This window comes from Betta splendens, chromosome 8 (genome assembly GCF_900634795.4).
Source record: "Betta splendens chromosome 8, fBetSpl5.4, whole genome shotgun sequence".
NCBI lineage: Eukaryota > Metazoa > Chordata > Actinopteri > Anabantiformes > Osphronemidae > Betta > Betta splendens.
In genome coordinates, this window is record NC_040888.2 from 102,045 (window position 1) to 120,630 (window position 18,586).

General features: G+C 42.0%; 1 protein-coding gene across 6 annotated transcripts in view; it reads right to left on the reverse strand.

Annotated features, from left to right (window-relative positions):
- The window catches only part of crhr1 (corticotropin releasing hormone receptor 1), a 39,087-nt gene that overhangs the window by 10,123 nt on the left and 10,378 nt on the right, over positions 1–18,586 (reverse strand). For 5 of the 6 annotated variants that reach the window (XM_055511086.1, XM_055511088.1, XM_055511087.1 and 2 more), the window contains 2 exons: positions 17,138–17,244; positions 114–234 (listed from right to left, as the gene is read on the reverse strand). In XM_055511086.1, coding sequence (XP_055367061.1) covers positions 114–234; positions 17,138–17,244 — 228 coding nt within the window. Of the gene's footprint in view, positions 1–113; positions 5,870–17,137; positions 17,245–18,586 lie in introns of all 6 variants that reach the window. The other variant, XM_055511090.1, reaches the window with a different exon arrangement.

Consider the following 18,586-nt stretch of genomic DNA (forward strand, 5'->3'; position numbering starts at 1 on the left):
CTTATCTGGGGTTTAAGCACACTAGGTGTCGGTGTAAATCAGACACCTGATCCAGTGGATCTGAGTACAAAAGGTCAAAACATGAACAATGATTGTGTTCATGGTCACGTTACCTGGTTGCTCTCTGTCACAACAGGGTTCATGGTTAACTGGACAATAAACCAGGTTGCATTCCTCAGGATGAACGCAGAGATCAGGTTCCAGTGGATGATGTTCCTCAGGCAGCGGATGCTCCTGTACAGAGTAGTGTCATGAGTCTGTCACCGATGTACTGCTCTGTTAAAGAGAAGCGGGACTAACTGATCTTCTGTGCTGCTGTAATGTTTTATGTTTTATGACTGTTCTATGTTTTTTGAGATACAGTACCTCATGTTCAAAGTTTAAAACAATTTGTGAAAATAATGTATTAATTAATTTATGATTCAGACAGGATATGTTGGGTTTATTAAATATGTTGAATTCAGGCAAGATAGCCAGACAGCTACAGAAGACAGAGCCGTAGCATCAGCCGTCACACATGTGAACTTGGTAGTGGAGCACCTCCTACATGAAGAACCACTATAAATAAGCACATACAACATACTTTACTTTATATGTAACACTGGAATTTCCACATTGTCTTATGTTATTTTGAATCGACACTGTACCTTGTTTTGAATTAAAAGAATACACCAAGCAGAACTGAATTATATTTAGAAGCTGAGATTGTGTTTGATGTAAATATTTCTCCAGGGATTCTTGTCATGGTCCTCAGCCCGTCTCTGCCTGTTTCACTCCACCTGTCCTCCTGATTCTGGCCACACCTCCTCACTGATCTTCCCCTCTGCCATCTGTTGCTTCACTGATTGATTCCACTCACCTCTGCTTTCCCCTCTGAATCTGCTCATATACTCCACCTTTTTTTTCTGTCAATGTTACCAGACCGGAGTCTCCTGCCCACCGTATCCAGCATACTACCAGGTTTTGGCATTTCTTGTTAGTGATGGCCAAATGAAGCTTTTTTTGAAGCACTAAAGCTTGTATTGAAAAAGGGTTCATTACTCTTTACATTTAGGCTACAGTATGTACCACAGACTTTTAATGTGGCTGTGGTCAAACCTTTATTGAAAAAAACTACTTTAGACCCTGGAGAACTAGCCAACTCTAGACCCATTTCAAATTTACCCTTCTTGAAAAAATTGTGGCTAAACAATTTTCTGACCACCTCAGTGGGAATAACCTGTACGAAGATTTTCAGTCAGGATTTCGAAAACATCATAGCACAGAAAAAGCTCTGGTTAGAGTCACTAATGATTATTAAAAGACTATTAGCTTCAGACAATGGTCTAGTCTCTGTTCTTGTCCTGTTAGATTCTCCAAAATACACAAATATTAGGTATGGAGTACCACAGGGTTCTGTGCTTGGTCCAATTTTGTTTAGCCTATACATGTCTCCTCTAGGTGAGATTATAAGGATCTGGGTCTGCTGGAGGTCTCTTCCTCGTTTTTCCTCTTCACTGTTGCTGTCAAATTAAAGGCTTGTTGTATGTGGGATCTGTTGGGTTTAGTTGTGTAAGGTATTAAACCTTACTTTGTAAAGTGCCTTTAGATAAATTTGTTGTGATTTGGCGCTATATAAAAAAAAATTGAAATTGAAAATACTCGAAGCTTTTGTGTCTTTAGTGACATCTGGTGGCACAACTTCAAACTAATTACAGCTTGAAGTTACTGTAATAAACTGCTTCATTATGGTACAGCTCAAGTTGACACCTTCATATTAATAGCATTTGACATTTTCATTTAATAGCATTGTGATGCTTTGAGCAAAATACACTTTTGTGTGATTAAATAATTAATTAAATTAATTTAATTAAATAACCTTTCCTTGTGTAAATGTCCTGTTATGTGATTTTGTTGTGCCTTCTTGACATTCATAAAAATAGTAGATATCTAGTATATATATAAATATATAGAAAACAACCGCCCACTGAGATGCTGTGGGATCAATAAAGTTCATCTATCTATCTATCTATCTATCTATCTATCTATCTATCTATCTATCTATCTATCTATCTATCTATCTATCTATCTATCTATCTATCTATCTATCTATCTATCTATCTATCTAACTTAAGTTATTTAATTAGGTAATTATTTAGCTATAGAATTTGTTCAACAATGCAAGGGCTGAGACTGCAATCAATTCAATTTGAAGTAAGTGTTGCAACACGACAGAACGTCTTCTCTTTTCTTGCATGCTGCTGAGGCTACTCCTCCTTGTAAAAGTTTGAAACTCGTATTGAAGCGGTGACGTATGGACGTGATCTATCGCACTTCACTGATCACGTGATTTTTGCCAAACGAAACAAGCATCAGCACATTGTTTTGTTTTTTTTTTGATACGTGCTCCAGAGCTTTCGCTTCAACCAGCTTATCACTACTTCTCGTTTTGGTCATGTCTGTTAAGTTCTATTTAGCCATGTTAGACTCTTTTAGCCCTGTTATATTGCTTGTTTCTGGTTGTATGTATCCTGGTTGTTTATGGCAGACCGTTGTAGACATGGTCTGCCATATTGTGGACTGGTTGGACTTTGTTTCTCTCTTACAAAGAACCTTTCACTCTTGTCTTGGATGACCTGGACTTTTGTATTGTGTGCAGCTGTCAATGCTGAAGCATCTGCACAATCGCTGAAAGACCATTTGCTCTCGCTCTCTTTCAGCTGCTGCTGCAATGTGTCTGGAATTGTGCGGTGTATGGGACAGAGATACCTGTCAGGGAGTACGTGATGCAGGACCCACAAGCACAGCCAGAGACAGTACTGGATAGTACAACAGATTTTGGCAAACAAAATCCTCAAAAACAGCAAGCAGACTCAGCGTCAGACAGGCAATGTTCATACGCAAGAGATTAAAAAAAACAAAAACGGCTGAACAAAGGCACATGACGGTCACCCACTGCAAAGGGTCCATGCCAGAAGTCCATAGCAGAGAGTCCAAAACACAGTTCAAACAAGAGAGCAACACAAGGTCCAAATCACCCTCTCATGGAGGGTGGTGACAAAGAGAGTGTCAACCCAGCCACCTCCAGAACCCCACAGGGAACAACCGCGTCCTTCAGACGAGGAGCTGCCCTGGATGCAGGGGAGTCGCGGGGGCCGGCGACAGAACAGGGCGCGTCCAGTGGCCCATAAGGAATGGTGACATCCTCCCGGCAGGCGCCAATCCAGGAAGCCGAGGCATTGAGGAGGTCGCCAACTAAGGAGGCAGCGCCAACCCAATCCAGCAGACGACACCAGCGTAAGGCCCTGTCAGGCCGACAAGACCTCAGAACCAGGGATGAGCGACGACCCCGCGACGAGGACAGACGTGAAGCCCAAACCAGAGACGGGGATTGGCGTGGAGCCAGAACCAGAGACCGGGACTGATGTGTAGCCAGAACGAGAAACGGGGATCGACGTGGACCCAGAACCAGAGCCAGACGAGGCACCGGAGCCAGAGAGAAGAGGCGACGAGGAACAGGCTGGCAGACAAGACAGCAGAGCCAGAGACGAGCCAGAGACGAAGACAGACGAGACGTGGTCAGAGGAACCGAGGCAGGCGTGGTCGAAGCCGGACCACAAGGAACCAAGACAGGCGTGGTCGGTGACGGATTACCAGGAACCGAGACAGACCTTGTCCGTGCCAGACCACCAGGATCCCCGTAGGCTGCGCCTGCACACAGAGAAGCAAAGGGCGCAGGGACCCCAGCTGGTGCAATCGTCTTCGGACCCCTGGAGACACTGGCTGGCGTGGCCTCCCTAGGACCACCAGGGGCGAGAGCCACTGCGCTTCTTCAGGGAACACCAGGACCTCCGGGGAAGATGACGGGCCGACGGGGGACGGAAAGGCAGAATGGCCGCTTCTTCAGGGCCAACACGGGACAGAATGGCAGAACGATGCAGAAGCAGGGCTTGGCCGGTCAGTAACCAAGGCAGGGACACGGTAAGGCTGAAGCGCGACATGCGTTGACTGTGGCAGAGCTGGAGCTTGAGCGGTGCACGATAACTGCTGCGCTGGTGCTGGATGTGGCCTGGTGATAGAAACAGTAGAGACCAGGGCCGAACAGTAGAGACCAGGGCCAGCAAGGGAAGTGTGGCAAATGCAGGCTGCGATGCAGGGCCTGGGGCAAGCTGAGATATTAGGGTTGATGCGGGCTGGGACCCAATGCCCAAAACTAGGACACCCATCACCAGGGCGGGCTCGGGGAGAGGTCCAACACCATTCAGTTCAGGGAATAACGCAGAGAATCCCACTGTCTCACTGAGGCCAGGCGTACGACACAGCGCCACCACCTCCTTGCGGATACCCGCCTTGACCCGTGGGTCTGTGGTAGTGGCGAATACTCCCAGGTACTCCTTCAAGAGGAACAATGCGGGGGGCAGGCAGTAGTCAGGCTCTGGCGACTGCTGGTAGCCTGCCGCTCGATTCGAGAATAGAGGCAGGGGCTGTGACAGGACCCGGTAAAGCGGCGAACGTGGGCTTGAGCCGACGGAGCGGCAACAGGAACGTGGGCTTGAGCCGACGGAGCAGCGACAGGAACTTGGGCTTGAGCCATTGGGGCCGGGGTGACCAGAGTCAGGACACACAGGGAAACTGAGTCCAGAAACACCCCAGAATCTGATGGCAACCCCTCTCCAGCTGGTGGAGCCAGAGCGCAGCCCAGAGGCCGCTGAGAAGCCGGAGCTGCACCTCTAACAGGGGACCAGGACGAAACAGGAGCAGAAGCATGAGCGGGCGGTGAAGCCAGAGCCGACGATTGCCCAGTCAAAGAGTTTCTCTCACACTGGGGCAGTCCAGCCACCAACATTGCTCCTCTAATATGGCAATCACCTCCTCCACTACCTGCAGTTGCACTTCCAGGTCAGATGCCTCAAGTCTTTGCAAGCTCCAGGCAAAAAAAGTGGAGATCCGCGGGTAAGTCAGTGAGAACGAAATCCATGGCAAACAAAAATGTCCGAAAGCACAAAATAATCTAGGAAAACAAAAAAACTAGTCTCGAATAAAACTAGCCTGAAAAACAAAACAGGGCACTGGCTGGGTCCAGGTTTGGCTAGATTGTACTGTCAGAGAGCGTGTGATGCAGGACCCACAAGCACAGCCAGAGACAGTACTGAATAGTACGACGGTTTTAATGGCGAACAAAATCCTCAAAAACAGCAAAAAGGCTCAGCGTCAGGCAGGCAATGGTCATACACAAAAGATCAAAAGACACAGGCGACGATACCGACAGGGAACAGGCAAAGACAGGTAAAGCATGACACAAAGCAGGATCTTACGTTGGTTGGTACAGCACATGCTGAATTGAGGTGACAACACGCTACGATCTGGCAGATAACTGAGGTATGAGCTGGGAACTAAATACACAGAGATAATTACTAAACAGAAACAGCTGACGGGGCACGTGACTAGAAAAGTAAAGAGAGAACCAAAACCAGGAAGAAACAAAACAGGAAATGTCAAAATAAACACAGGAAATGGCACACAAGATCAGATCATGACAATACCAACCTCTCACTAATATTCAATTCAATTTTATTTATATAGCGCCAAATCACAACAAAGTTATCTCAAGGCACTTTACAAAGTAAGGTTTAAGACCTCACACAACTAAACCCAACAAATCCCACATACAGCAAGCATTCAATTTGACAGCAAAAGTGGAGAGGAAAAACTCCCTTTCTAACGAGGAAGAAACCTCCAGCAGAACCAGGCTGAATGTGGGCAGCCATCTGCCTCGACCGGTTGAGGTGAGGGGATAGACAGAGAGAAAAACACAGCAACAACAGAGCACAGGCAGGATGGTTGGACCAGGGACTGGACACAGGCAGGATGGTTAAGAGTCCAATGATACCTGTAGGTGAGGACAGAGTGGAGAAGCACAACTACTGGAGAGAAAGAGACAAGGTTGGTTGAACATAGAACAATGATGGGAGGTTTTTGGACAGAAGAGGTACAGTCGTAGCACTTAAAAGTGTCAGCCTTTACCACAATCTGTTTTCATTTGCAGCGCGTAACGTGTAACGTCTTTTTGGCCTGTAGGTGGCAATCAGCCCCCACACTGGCCCCTATGACGCTATCCTATACTCATGTTATATAGGCCCATGTAGAATTACGTATCAACGTCTCCGTGGTGTAATGGTTTGTGTATTATTTAACACCCTTGATGTGTCAGTGTTTTGTCCCGGATTCTAATCTTGGTGGAAGCAGAAGTTGTAATTACTGAACATTTTTATATTTTGGCATACAAGATAATAACAGCTGACTAATAGGGCTGGCTGCCTCTATTATTTAGCAGACAATTATAGTATTTAGTACAGTAGTATTTCCAAGTTATGGCAGTTGAAAACCAAAATAAGCAGCTGTACTGTATGCTTAGACAGACAGAGTGCGCGCTCCCACGTACAGCGTTCGCTTTTATTATGATATTATTCCTGCGTGAGAATCAGATGTCGCAAATAAATCTGAGCGACTCTGTATTTTGCTGACTTTGAAAGCTCCGGTAAATAAATACATTTTACGAAGCGTCCACAGGCATTCTCATGTGCTCTGAGAGAGTGTTCCAGAGACTAGGTACAGCTGAGCATATTGTCAGATCTTCTCGAGTTTTGTCTTCGGCTAAATAAGTGTAAAACAGTCCTTATTACTCATGCAGAATCAATATGTGCAGGACAAACAACTTGCTGCATTAATGAGTCAGAGATCTGCGGACTCGTGGCGTTCTGGCATACCATAGAGAGAGTTTATTACAATTTATTTATTGTTATTATATAATATTCTCTACAAGTTAGCAGTGGTAGTCTGCCAGACTTGTGTGAAATACCGTTTAAAAAAAGTGAAGTGAAAGGTTTTGGCATCCCACAGCCTATGTAGGCGCAGCGGATCATGCTGCCCGATCTCCCATGGAGCTTTTTCTTTGTCTCAGAGCTAAAGTATTTTACACCTATTGACCGAGTGGAGACAATATGTTAATGTCTCTGTGGCAATACGGAGTAGGGGGAAGGGATGTGAAGTTTGCTTTTGCGACTGAACCAACATCAGACGCGTGTCCACGGTGCAGAGCGAGTTTCAAATCCACTGTGTTGCCTGTGTAATAAAAGTTTGTTTTTCTTCAGATATTGTGGTAAATGTCATCACGGTAAAGTAAAACGCTTCCGTTTAAAGGACACATTGACTATGTCTTACTGGTTTAACTGTTTAACTTGACCACCAAAGGTGTTTATGCTGCAAAGCAGGAGTTATTTTCGTTTTCATTCAGTTCAAAACGTTAACATTTATCGTGCGTAATAAGCACATGTAAAACAAACAAGCTGCTGCATTAATGCGTTGTTGATCTGCTGAGTCCTGACGTTCTGACACGCCATAGAGAAAGATTTAATACAATGTGTTTAATTATATTAAATAAAATCCTCTTACAGATTTTAAGTGAACGTCCATAAGAACCGCGTTTAAAAGCAGTGAAGTGAAAGGTTTTATGTCAGGAGTATAAGAAAAAGACCATTGCTTTTATAAGCCAGATGGTTTCTAATTAGTAGTACACACAAGACACATCATATGAATATTGTATTTTTACATGATGGACTATTACTGTAGTGTACAACATCACCGTCCGCTATGCCCTCCTTGTCTTTCAACAATTATTGGAAGGACTTTCTCTAGACCGGAAATTAGAGTGTTGCATAGCTTTGCTGTGAGTCTGTTCCTCCAGTAAAACCTCATGGCTGATATAAGTTCCTCCTTATGCTCCTTGGTGCTGGGCTTGGCTTCTCTGCGAATAAAGTGTTTCAGCAGATGCCATACTAGCTCTATGGGGTTCAGATCAGGGGACTCTGCCGGTGTGCGCACCCAGTTGATTCCTTCCACCTCCAGACAGGCTCTTGCAGCGACATGTTTGGGTTGATTGTCCTGGAAAAAACGATGCCGTGTTCCCAAATACTTTTACCACTGTGCGTTTGATTATGGACTGTCTATCCATAATCCCCTCGAAAATAATCATCGTCCTGGTCCCCACCTAGAAATCATTCCCCAAACGTGCAGTTTGAGGGGATGTTTAGGTCGCGGTTTGGAAACCAAGTGTCCTTTCTTTGCAAAGCTCATTCTGGCAAAATGCTTCAATGCCACAGTCGACTCGTTTTTGGCAAAACGAGAAAACGGGAAACGGCTCTAAATCCATTTATTTGTCTGGTTTTGAAAACACCATTTTCAGCTCGTTTATTCGTTTTTAACACGCTGCTTTGAATAAATGCCATTTGTCCTATTTCATTCCTATTTTGTTATTATACTTATATTGTCGCATTGGATAGGCTGGAGGAGGGACTTTGTCTGGCCTGGGAACTGTGTAAAGACATCAGCAGCTTCTGCAATTGAAAACAAACACTAGCGTGCACTAGCGAGCAAAGACGCATAATAATCTATAATATTTTAAAAAACTACTCTACATTTAATGATACAATAACATGACATAGTTTTTTGTGCTTAATGAGCAGACACAGATAGAAATAAACAGATGGACCTCACATCTTTGCGGCACCTGGTGGTTACAATGAGACTAGCACCCTGATTTTTTTCAGCTTGCTTTGAGCTTGCTGCAGGATTAAAAATCCTTAACCCATTGCGCGCTGGCAACGTGCACGTACTGCAGTAAAAAAGGTGGTTACAACTGGCTACAACTGTAGAAGGAAACAGAGGAGCTCAGGGTATAAATTAAGTCCCCCAGCAGTCTATGTCTATTGCAGCCTAACTAAGAGATGGTTTCTGTGACTAACAATCATTGCCGGTGACCTGAACCATCTCTAACTATAAGCTTTATCAAAAAGGAAGGTTTTAAGCCTGATCTTAAAGGTCCATGCACATGCAAAATTCACTTTTTGGACATTCTGGTACGTTTATTTGACTCCCAGGGTCACATTAAGACACTCCTGGTGTGTTAGAAGTATGCCCCCTACTTATTTCACATTTTTGAGACTTTATCCAATCCGGTTAAAGAACCATTGTTTCAAATTTGGCGGCCTGGATACGTCTGCATTCACTTGACCAATCACAGAACCCCTAACTAACCCCTAAATGTACCTGAAACATTTCGTTTCAGTCACTCCAGTCTTAGACAAGAAGTCACTCACTGCGCAGTCTACCATAGGAGGTGGCGCTAATGCACCCTTTAGTTGGTTGCCACCTGTCATTAAAAAGACAAAAAGAAGTAGTCACTCAGGTTGAAGAAGCGCCCACTTGCTGCTTCCCCAAACGTAAGTACATGCTTGATACTTATTTGATGTATGTACTCCAGAAGTTTCTCTGTTTATAATGTAGCTTCCCTCCTGTGTAAGGAATGCTAATTGCTCGAACCGTTGAATCTAACAGCTACAGCGACAGGTAGAGACAGTGTTCCAAGGTGCTGACACGCAATTTGGATGAGTCCAAGCTTCTCCAGCATTTGTCCGGTTCTATTCGTGAAATATAGTATGGTACTGAAGTCATTCACTCACTTTATAGCTGCTAGCGCGATAGTAGCGCAGCTTTAGCGGCTAGCGTTAGCGGCTAGCATTAGCGGCTAGCGCTAGTAAGTTGTGAGAGTCAGCTGTGTTTCTAATTAATACCGAGCCTGACGTGTGTATGTTGTAGCCCTAGTAGACCCGTGAATTTGGGTTATTGCAAGTTCTATCTAAGTCTAACCTGTGTTGTTGCTTATCTAGTCAGCTACTTTAGCTGTAAACGTGACATGTTTTTTTATACAGGCTGACGCATGCCAGCTACCGAAACGCGAGGAGGTTGCTTCTCAAACTGACACGCGGCTACCTTGTAGAAGAGTAGAAGAGTGTTCACCTCAGGAGCAAAGGTATGTACATTTAACAGCAGTATAATCATTTGTTGGCCAATATGCAGTTTTATTTGACGAAGATTTTGCATTTCACATTTCAGTAGTTGTGGTATTCATAATCTAATCTATATTATTGTCTATGTATTTACTCTGTATGCAGTTGGTCAGTTTATTTTGATATTTTAGTCTGTTTTAGTGTTATGGTGCAGATTATGTGGAAAATGTGATGGAGACCATCTTCAATAAAGTCCTGCTGGACTCAGGTTGTTCTATGGAGGACCTTGTAAACATCCCTGTCCCACCGGCCCTCTGAGCAGAATTTGAGCAACCTGACAGAAAGGAGGTCATTAATGTCATGCTAAGATTTAACAAACCAGCACTATAAAATAAGTTGAAAATGTTTTTGCTCCACACACCATTAAAACTGATCTAACTACCTCTATTTATTGTTTAGAACTGTAAAGGTTGTGAGATACATAGGTAATACTGGTCATTTCATTAATCTGCTATTCTATTCTTTATACCTTCTAGAGTGGTGTCAAGGAAAACAGCTGCATCCTCCATCTGTACAGCAGCTGCACTGCTTCCGATGTCTTCCAACACGTGAAGACAAAAAAGATCCTTACATCTCCCCAGCCAACTGCCCATGACTATACCTGTTCCACTCCAGAAACTATGCTTTCAACATAACTATGAATCCTACCCGTTCATTTTGTGGTCTGCAAATTAAACTGTGATGGTAACTTATCCAGCATTATAGTGCTGGTGGTTAAAAATAAAGTTGGCTTTGACTATTGCTGTTTCACTGAACTATTTTTGTATGTATATACCTAATGAGGGAAAACAGACAAATGTTTTATAATATTTCAGCTTTTATTCAGGTATTGCCAAAAAACAATAATTTAGGTATTTCACAGGTGGTCTAAGTCCAACATAGGTGCCTTGTCCCTAAGGAAACCCTGCCCTGATCCAGGGACCAGGGAAGGTGGGATGACTTGGACTCTTTGCCCTAGAAGTCCCCAGCACCAGCTGACAAGACTTCTAGGCTAGATACCTGCAACAACTTGAGATACACACAGAAATAGTATTGAAAAATTTCTATTAGTTATATATTAGCACTGGATATATCATACACCTTACTAAAAGCAATTAAAAAATATTAGGTCAATATATATTTAGAAACAAAACTATGTTTGTAAACCAGAGTTCCCAGGTACATTATGATTAATCTGTAAATAGTAAAATGTTCTAAAGTTTATGAATTTCTGAGATACTGATTTATTCCTTGCATGTGTAATTGTCTGATATACTGTATATTAAATGTGTTCTGTAATGAATAAACATTCAATCATACTGGCTCTAGTCCTGAATCATCAACCATACATGACAGTAGGTTTGGCAACTAGTTCAGGCATCTTGAGGTAAGATTTATTGACATTTTAATTTATTAATAAAAGTAATAAACACATGCAATATCTTGAAAGCAATAGTTGCTGTCACACCATGCCTCTGTAGGCATTCACTGTTCCTACATTGGCACTTACAGACAAATACGGCAAAATATAAGCTGCAGCTGCAGATCCCATTATAGAAAAAATATTTTCACACAGCAGCAGAACGAGAAATAAAAAAACATGTAAAAATGAGTTTATATTAGTTTATCAAGCTATGCTCCCAAACAAGCTGTAGTCGTGCTATGAATATTCTGTTGTATTAATTCAGGCTGCTAATTTGCAACCATTAGTATTAGCGTTAGCAGCTAATCAAGTTGCGTATTATATAAATCAAATTAAATGAAACGTGAATCTGCCAGTTAGACGTACCTTGCGCCAGTCCAAGTGTAACCACTTCAACAGCCTCCCATTCGACTTCAGAGTCAGATTTTGGATCAAATGTATGGTTGAACTCCACTACGAGGACGAGTTAGACAGTGTCACTGTTACAATGGATTCAGTGACCGTGACGTTTGATTCCCGCGGCAGATCACGGCTATACGCTTCCTCAAAGGGGTGTGGCGATCAGTTTAGCTTCCGACACACTCCGAAAATAGAGCGTTATGGACGAGAGCTTAAAACACACATTTTCAGACGGGCCGTGTGGGCGATCTACAGCGCTTTTTGGCATGAAAAGTTACAGACACTTTACTGAGACATCAAGGTCCAATTCTTTAGCAATGTGGAGCATGAAAAAAGCGTGTGCATGGATCTTTAAAGGTGGAGAGTGTGTCAGCTTCTCAAACCTGAAGAGGGAGCTGGTTCCACAGGAGAGGAGCTTGGTAGCTAAAAGCTCTGCCTCCCGTTCTACATTTAAAGACTCTAGGAACCACAAGTAGCCCAGTGCTCTGAGAACAAAGCGTTCTACTGGGAGCATAAGGAACTATGAGGTCTTTAAGATAAGAAGGAGCTTTATCATTGAGTACTTTGTAGGTGAGTCGGAGAATTTTAAATTCTATCCTACATTTTACAGGCAGCCAGTGCAGAGAAGCTAATGTAGGAGAAATGTGATCTCTCTTTCTAAATCCTGTCAGGACTCTGGCTGCAGCATTTTGAATAAGCTGTAGGCTTTTTAAGGAGCTGTTAGGACATCCTATGAGTAAGAAGTTACAGTAGTCCAGCCTAGAGGTAACAAATGCATGGATCAGTTTCTCTGCATCACTCTGAAAGAGGATGCTTCTGATTTTAGCTATATTTCTAAGATGAAAGTAGGCGGTTCTAGATATTTGTTTAATAAATGATGTAAAAGAGAGATCCTGGTCAAAGATGAAACCAAGGTTCCTCACAGTAGAATCTGAAGCTAATGTTTTGCCATCCAGGATGGCTATCCGACTCAATAGTGTCTTTCTCAGATTTTTAGGCTCAACAATGAGAATTTCAGTTTTATCTGAATTTACTTGAAGGAAGTTTTGGGACATCCAGGATTTGATGTCTTTTAAAGAACTTTTAATTTTGACTAGTGATCTGTTTTATTTGGTTCTAAAGACATATATGGCTGAGTATCATCTGCATAACAACGAAAATTAATAGAATACTTCCTAATAATCTCACCTAGAGGAGACATGTATAGGCTGAACAGAATTGGACCAAGTACAGAACCCAGTGGTACTCCATATCTAATACTTGTGCGTGTGGAGAATTTATCATTAACATGAACAAACTACAGTAGAATCTGTTCAACAAATAGGATTTAAAGCATCCCAGTGCTGTTCCTTTAATTCCGATTTTATGTTCTAGTCTCTGTAATAGAATGTTATGATCAATTGTATCAAATGCAGCGTTAAGACCTAACAGAACAAGGACAGAAACTAGACCATTGTCTGAAGCTAATAGAAGATCATTAGTGACTCTAACCAGAGCTGTTTCTGTGCTATCATGTTTTTTAAATCCCGACTGAAAATCTTTGTACAGGTTATTCCCACTCAGGTGGTCAGATAATTGTTTAGCCACATTTTTTTTCAAGAAGGGTAAATTTGAAATGGGTCTAGAGTTGGCTAGTTCTCCAGGGTCCAGAGTAGGTTTTTTCAATCAAGGTTTGACCACAGCCACCTTAAAAGCTTGTGGTACATAGCCTAAATGTACAGATTGGTTGATTTGATTTAATATGGACGAGCTGATTAAAGGTAGAACTTCTTTGAGTAATCTGGTTAGGATTGGATCTAAAAGACAAGTGGACGACTTGGAAGAGTTGATTATTGAGGTTAACTCCATATGAGTTATGGGGAAGAAGCTGTTTAAGTAAGACAGGATTTGGTAAATTTAAAGTTGATGGATCTAGACAGTGCTTTATGTCATTTGGAGGAAGTTGCTGCTGAATGTCTTCTCTAATGGTGATAATTTTATTAGTAAATTAGTTAATAAAGTCATTGCTGCTGAGATTTAAGGGGATAGTAGGCTCAACACAGCTATGACTCTTAGTCAGCCTGGCTACAGTGCTGAAAAGAAACCTGGGGTTGTTTTTGTTTTCCTCAATTAAGGAGAATGTTTTCCTAGCAGCACAAAGTGTTTTTTTATATATTATTAGACTGTCTTTCCATGCAATGCAGTTTACATTTATTTTGTTGGAACATCACTGCCTTTCTAGTTGTCTGGTCCTGTACTTTAGGCTTTAGGTTATACCATGGAGCTAACCTCCTCTGATTTACTGCCTTCTTCAGAGGAGGAGCCATTGTGTCTAACATTGTACGTAGAGAAGCTGCAGCATCATCTACAAGACAGTCAACCTGTTTACAAGGATTAAGGTGACTGTTCTCCTCTGTGTGTCTACAAGACATTGAGGCAAAAGATGATGGAATCATCTGCTTAAATCTGACAACGCTGTTGCCAGATAAACATCTGCTATAGTAAGATTTCTTTCCAGCTGCTGTAAGGTCAATTATGCTAAATTCAAAAGTTAATAAGAAATGGTCAGATAACAGAGGGTTTTGGGGAAGAATTAAAATTAATTAAATTATCAATTTCAACCCCATATGTCATGACAAGATCGAGGGAATGGTAAAAACGATGAGTGGGTTCATTTACCTGCTGAGTAAGACCAATAGTGTCTATTAAGGAGTTAAAAGCAGTGCTGAGACTGTTGCTGTCAACATCTACATGAATGTTAAAGTCTCCCATTACAATGACTTTATCTGTGCTAAGAATAAGTCAGATAAGAATTCAGAGAATTCAGTTAAGAACTCTGAATATGGAGCAGGAGGATGGTAAACAATACAAAATGGGAATCAGAGCTAGGGTAGTTAGCCAGTATAGCACGTTAGACTGCCTGTGACAAGTGTCAACCCTGCATGTCATAATATTCCATATGAAACCATATTCTACAGTCTTTTATAAACAGTATTGGATCAGTTTTGTAAATTCTGATATTGAAATATTAATTTGATTTGAAGAATGCATCGCCTTTTGTGTGTTTTGTGTTTTTATCATTTCAGTCGTCTGTCTTAATCATTTAAACTGAAGTAGAAATTAGTGCTACACGTAGTGAAGCCATTGAATAACAGTTAACACTATAGAGATTTTAAGTTAAATCAATTTGGCTACTATTCTACGCATGTTTCCTTCGTACATCCTACTGTAATAAACGTAGAATTGAGCGCAGGTGATTGAGTAGCAGACTCCTCGCGTGACATGCCTCTATATAAATTTGATTAGATTAGACATACTTTATGGATCCCCCAAGGGAAATTACAGTGGTATCAGTTCAAAGTGACTAGCGTTTTCACTGCGGGTGCGTCGCTGACTAAAAATTGTTAATCCTGCAGCGGGTTGAAAAGTGTTGATTAGAAGCCTCCGATGCACTACAGCGTAACTGAGGTCCGACTGTTCATTTCTACCTGTAACACACATATTACACCAAACCTATTTTACTATTAAGTTTTTACTATTAAGTATCTCTTGTGTGCTCAAATGTGGGGAGTATGAAGGGCAACACCTTGTTGATGGCTTAGTTATTTTCTGTTCACTGCAAAGTTATAATTGTTCCGTCTTGTTTAGAACAGACCTGCGCCACAGCAGCAAAACGTTCTTGTTTTCATTCTCCTCAGCTTTTTCGTGTCTTTTAAATAGCAGGCGTCTCTTACAAATATGTACACCCTCATCGCTCTAACATCTGATACAATCAATTGGCTTCACATAATTCCATGATTATGGGTCGCGGTTTAATTCATATAATTTGAATGTGCATGGCCAAGTAAAGACGTAGAGCACAGTCCATCTGCGACTACAGCCACTTATTTAGGTTTTAAACTTCCACAACTTGTTAATGAATGTTTTTTCAATAGTCGTAGATTTTACGTAAATAACCGTAATCATTTGTGCTTCTTTCACAATAATCATGGATAATCAAGGAAAAAACTGCAGTTTATAGATGTTATTCAAGGACAGTTTTTCAACTGAACTGTCAGCCAAGGTAAGTGTATTATCAAATGAGTGAGCCTGTCAACAGGTAAGACATCAACTCTATTCAGTTCACACACCTAAACCCACAGACTGCCTGATCCTTACCTGTTCTCTTGCTGCTACCACTGTGTATCGACCCTTGCCTGCCTGACCACGAGAACAATTAAACACTTGGGGCTGACACTGCTGGTGGGATCAGCTGGGTGCGAGCAAATGCTCAACCACCTGATCCACCCAGCTACCTTTACATTCCCGAAACAAGTACACAATAACCAGTACAAGTGGAAACTTGCTGGGATTTTTTTATGGACACATCAGGCCGAGGTGTGTGTGCAGGGGGTGTCTCTGCATCAGTACTGTATAGTGAAGTGTTGTTTACACATGTATGACCAAGGCTGACCAATATGTTTACAAGCTTGTCCAATAGTTGTCCTTGAAGGGAGACACAATTATGGAAAGAAGATAGAGGCACAGCGGGTGAGCTAGATTGGACCCGGGAAGGGAGGGGGGAAAGGGAGAAGGGACAGAATAATACACAGCCAATTCTAGTACATTTTAACAATCCATGACTAATTTGTCTGGATCAAGAGTCCAATCGGTCAGAACTCAGGGCTTCATCGCCTCTTGTGGGTCCATGGGGTACCCGCAACATCTCCTCAAGCCTGTCAGACAAGGCTGTCACCATATTCAGTCTGTCTGCAGATGTTATCCATCTGTTTCCTGTCATCGTCCGAACGGGCTGAGATCAGTTTCTCAATCTGGGTCATCCTCTGACGCAAATCATCCGAACGAGATGGGATGTTACTTGTCAGTCCATCAATCCAGGCCATCCTTTGGTGTAATTCTATTAGCCAAGTAACCATGGCCCCCAGGGGCGTTTGTAACTCAGGGTTATGCCAATAAGCCTACCACAGATTTTCCAATCTTACGATAAAGCAGGGCACCACCAAAGCCAATTATGATTAGCCCAAAGTCCAAAATATGAATAGATCCTCCGTGTCCTCGATAGACAGTGGCTCCAGACACACGGGGCACCAGGAATTCCAAGCGTCTCGCACGTAGCCAGAGGCAAGAGTCCCTGAGGGGCAGAGTGGTTCTCCCGGAGATTCTTTTCTTTGTGAGAGAACTTTATCCAATGTGCTGAGTGACCAGTTGATTAGCTCCATGTTCAAAAATTGTTATTCCAGAATAGCAGATTAGGGTGCACAGAAAAGACAGGACAAGGACACTGCAAGCAAAGTAGAGTGGGAGCAGAGAAAAAACACGTCTGCACTCCTCAAGAGGCGGAAGTGGATAATACGTAGTTAATGACATATCTAAACTTTCTATGTAGATAAGGAGTCATGCCATATTTTTGTGTGCAAATAGCATCTGTACATGAGGCCCGTAGTGTAACCAGGTAGACAAACAGGTGTCCTACCTGAGTCTCATGAAGAGAGTGAACGCCAGCAGTAAAGCTCCCAGAGAGATGCAGTGACCGAGGTAATTGATGATGAAAGCAACCTGATAGTGGATTTTGGTCTTCCTCTGAAAATAGAAGAAAGAAATAAGCATCAGCCAAGCACCGGTCTGAGGCAGGTTCTGAACGGAGCCGCATATACAGACAAACATTTTACATCTACAGCTTCTAGAGCATCAGGGGATGGGGATCATCATTATGTGAATGCTTCCAGCTATTTTACAGTTTAGCTATTAAGCAAACACAGCTCCTCCGAATACTTTCAAAATAAAAGCACCACTCCAAATCTTTAGCTTTAATAGCACTATTTTAGCTTTTTAATGGGTTATTATGACTAGTTAATGAGACTATTTTAGCTATTAAGCACACACCCTCCTCCAAATCCTTTCAAAATAAAAGCACCAATTCAGATCTTTAACTAAAAAACAGGAGGAGACGAAATAAAATTATAAAATCCTGCTACTCTAGATCTACTCCTAAATAGCACCCTTTTCAGCTTTTGAGAAATTAATGCGATTATTTTACTGTTTAGCAATTACCTATACACACTTTCTTCAAAGCTCCAACTTTTCTCAATTTAAAATTCAACTACTTATTTTGTAGCAAATTTCAGCTGTATTAAATATTTCCACAACTTTGAGCTTTTCTTTCAGCTCTTGAAATCAAAACTAGTTGATTATAATATTTAACCTTTTGATACATTTAGCTATATTCCATCAAATTAAGCAAACCTTTATACACTTCCTTCATTTTCAGCAGTTCTTTAATTTTTGCACATTGTTTTCAAGTTTCCTCAAGTTGAAATTCAACTGATTCAGCTTCTTCTGCAAAAATTTAGCTCTCTAAACAACGTATTCTCTTCCAATACATTTATCTGTGCTTTACATGCTTTAGCAATTTTCAGCTGTCTTAAATGTTTCAGCTACTTTCAGCAATTCTCCAGGAATACATTCAGTATTTCAGCAGTCACTGTGCATTTTCCTATGAAAAAGCTTTATCTATTTTAAAATGGTGTTGTTTGAAAACTAGACCAAACAATTTCAAGTTCTGTGCAGATTCAGACAGACAGACGTTGTTCTATTATCTATTATCACCTGGTTTGTGTTACCAGGGTAATGCCATGGTATTGCTTCCTTTAAGTTTGTTTTATTCAATCCAAAACAAGCACAGATGAAAACGTCAGTGTGATGAAGAGCAAAAACCAGTGTGAACCATCTGGACCTTCACTCACTCTGTGTGTGTGTGTGTGTGTGTGTGTGTGTGTGTGTGTGTGTGTGTGTGTGTGTGTGTGTGTGTGTGTGTGTGTGAGCTGATTTAAAAAAGTCCACTAAGCCAAAACCGAGACTGTAGTGAAGGAGTCCCTGCTGTGAGGGTTGTCAGGGCAACAGCTGATGCTATATGTTCAACTCT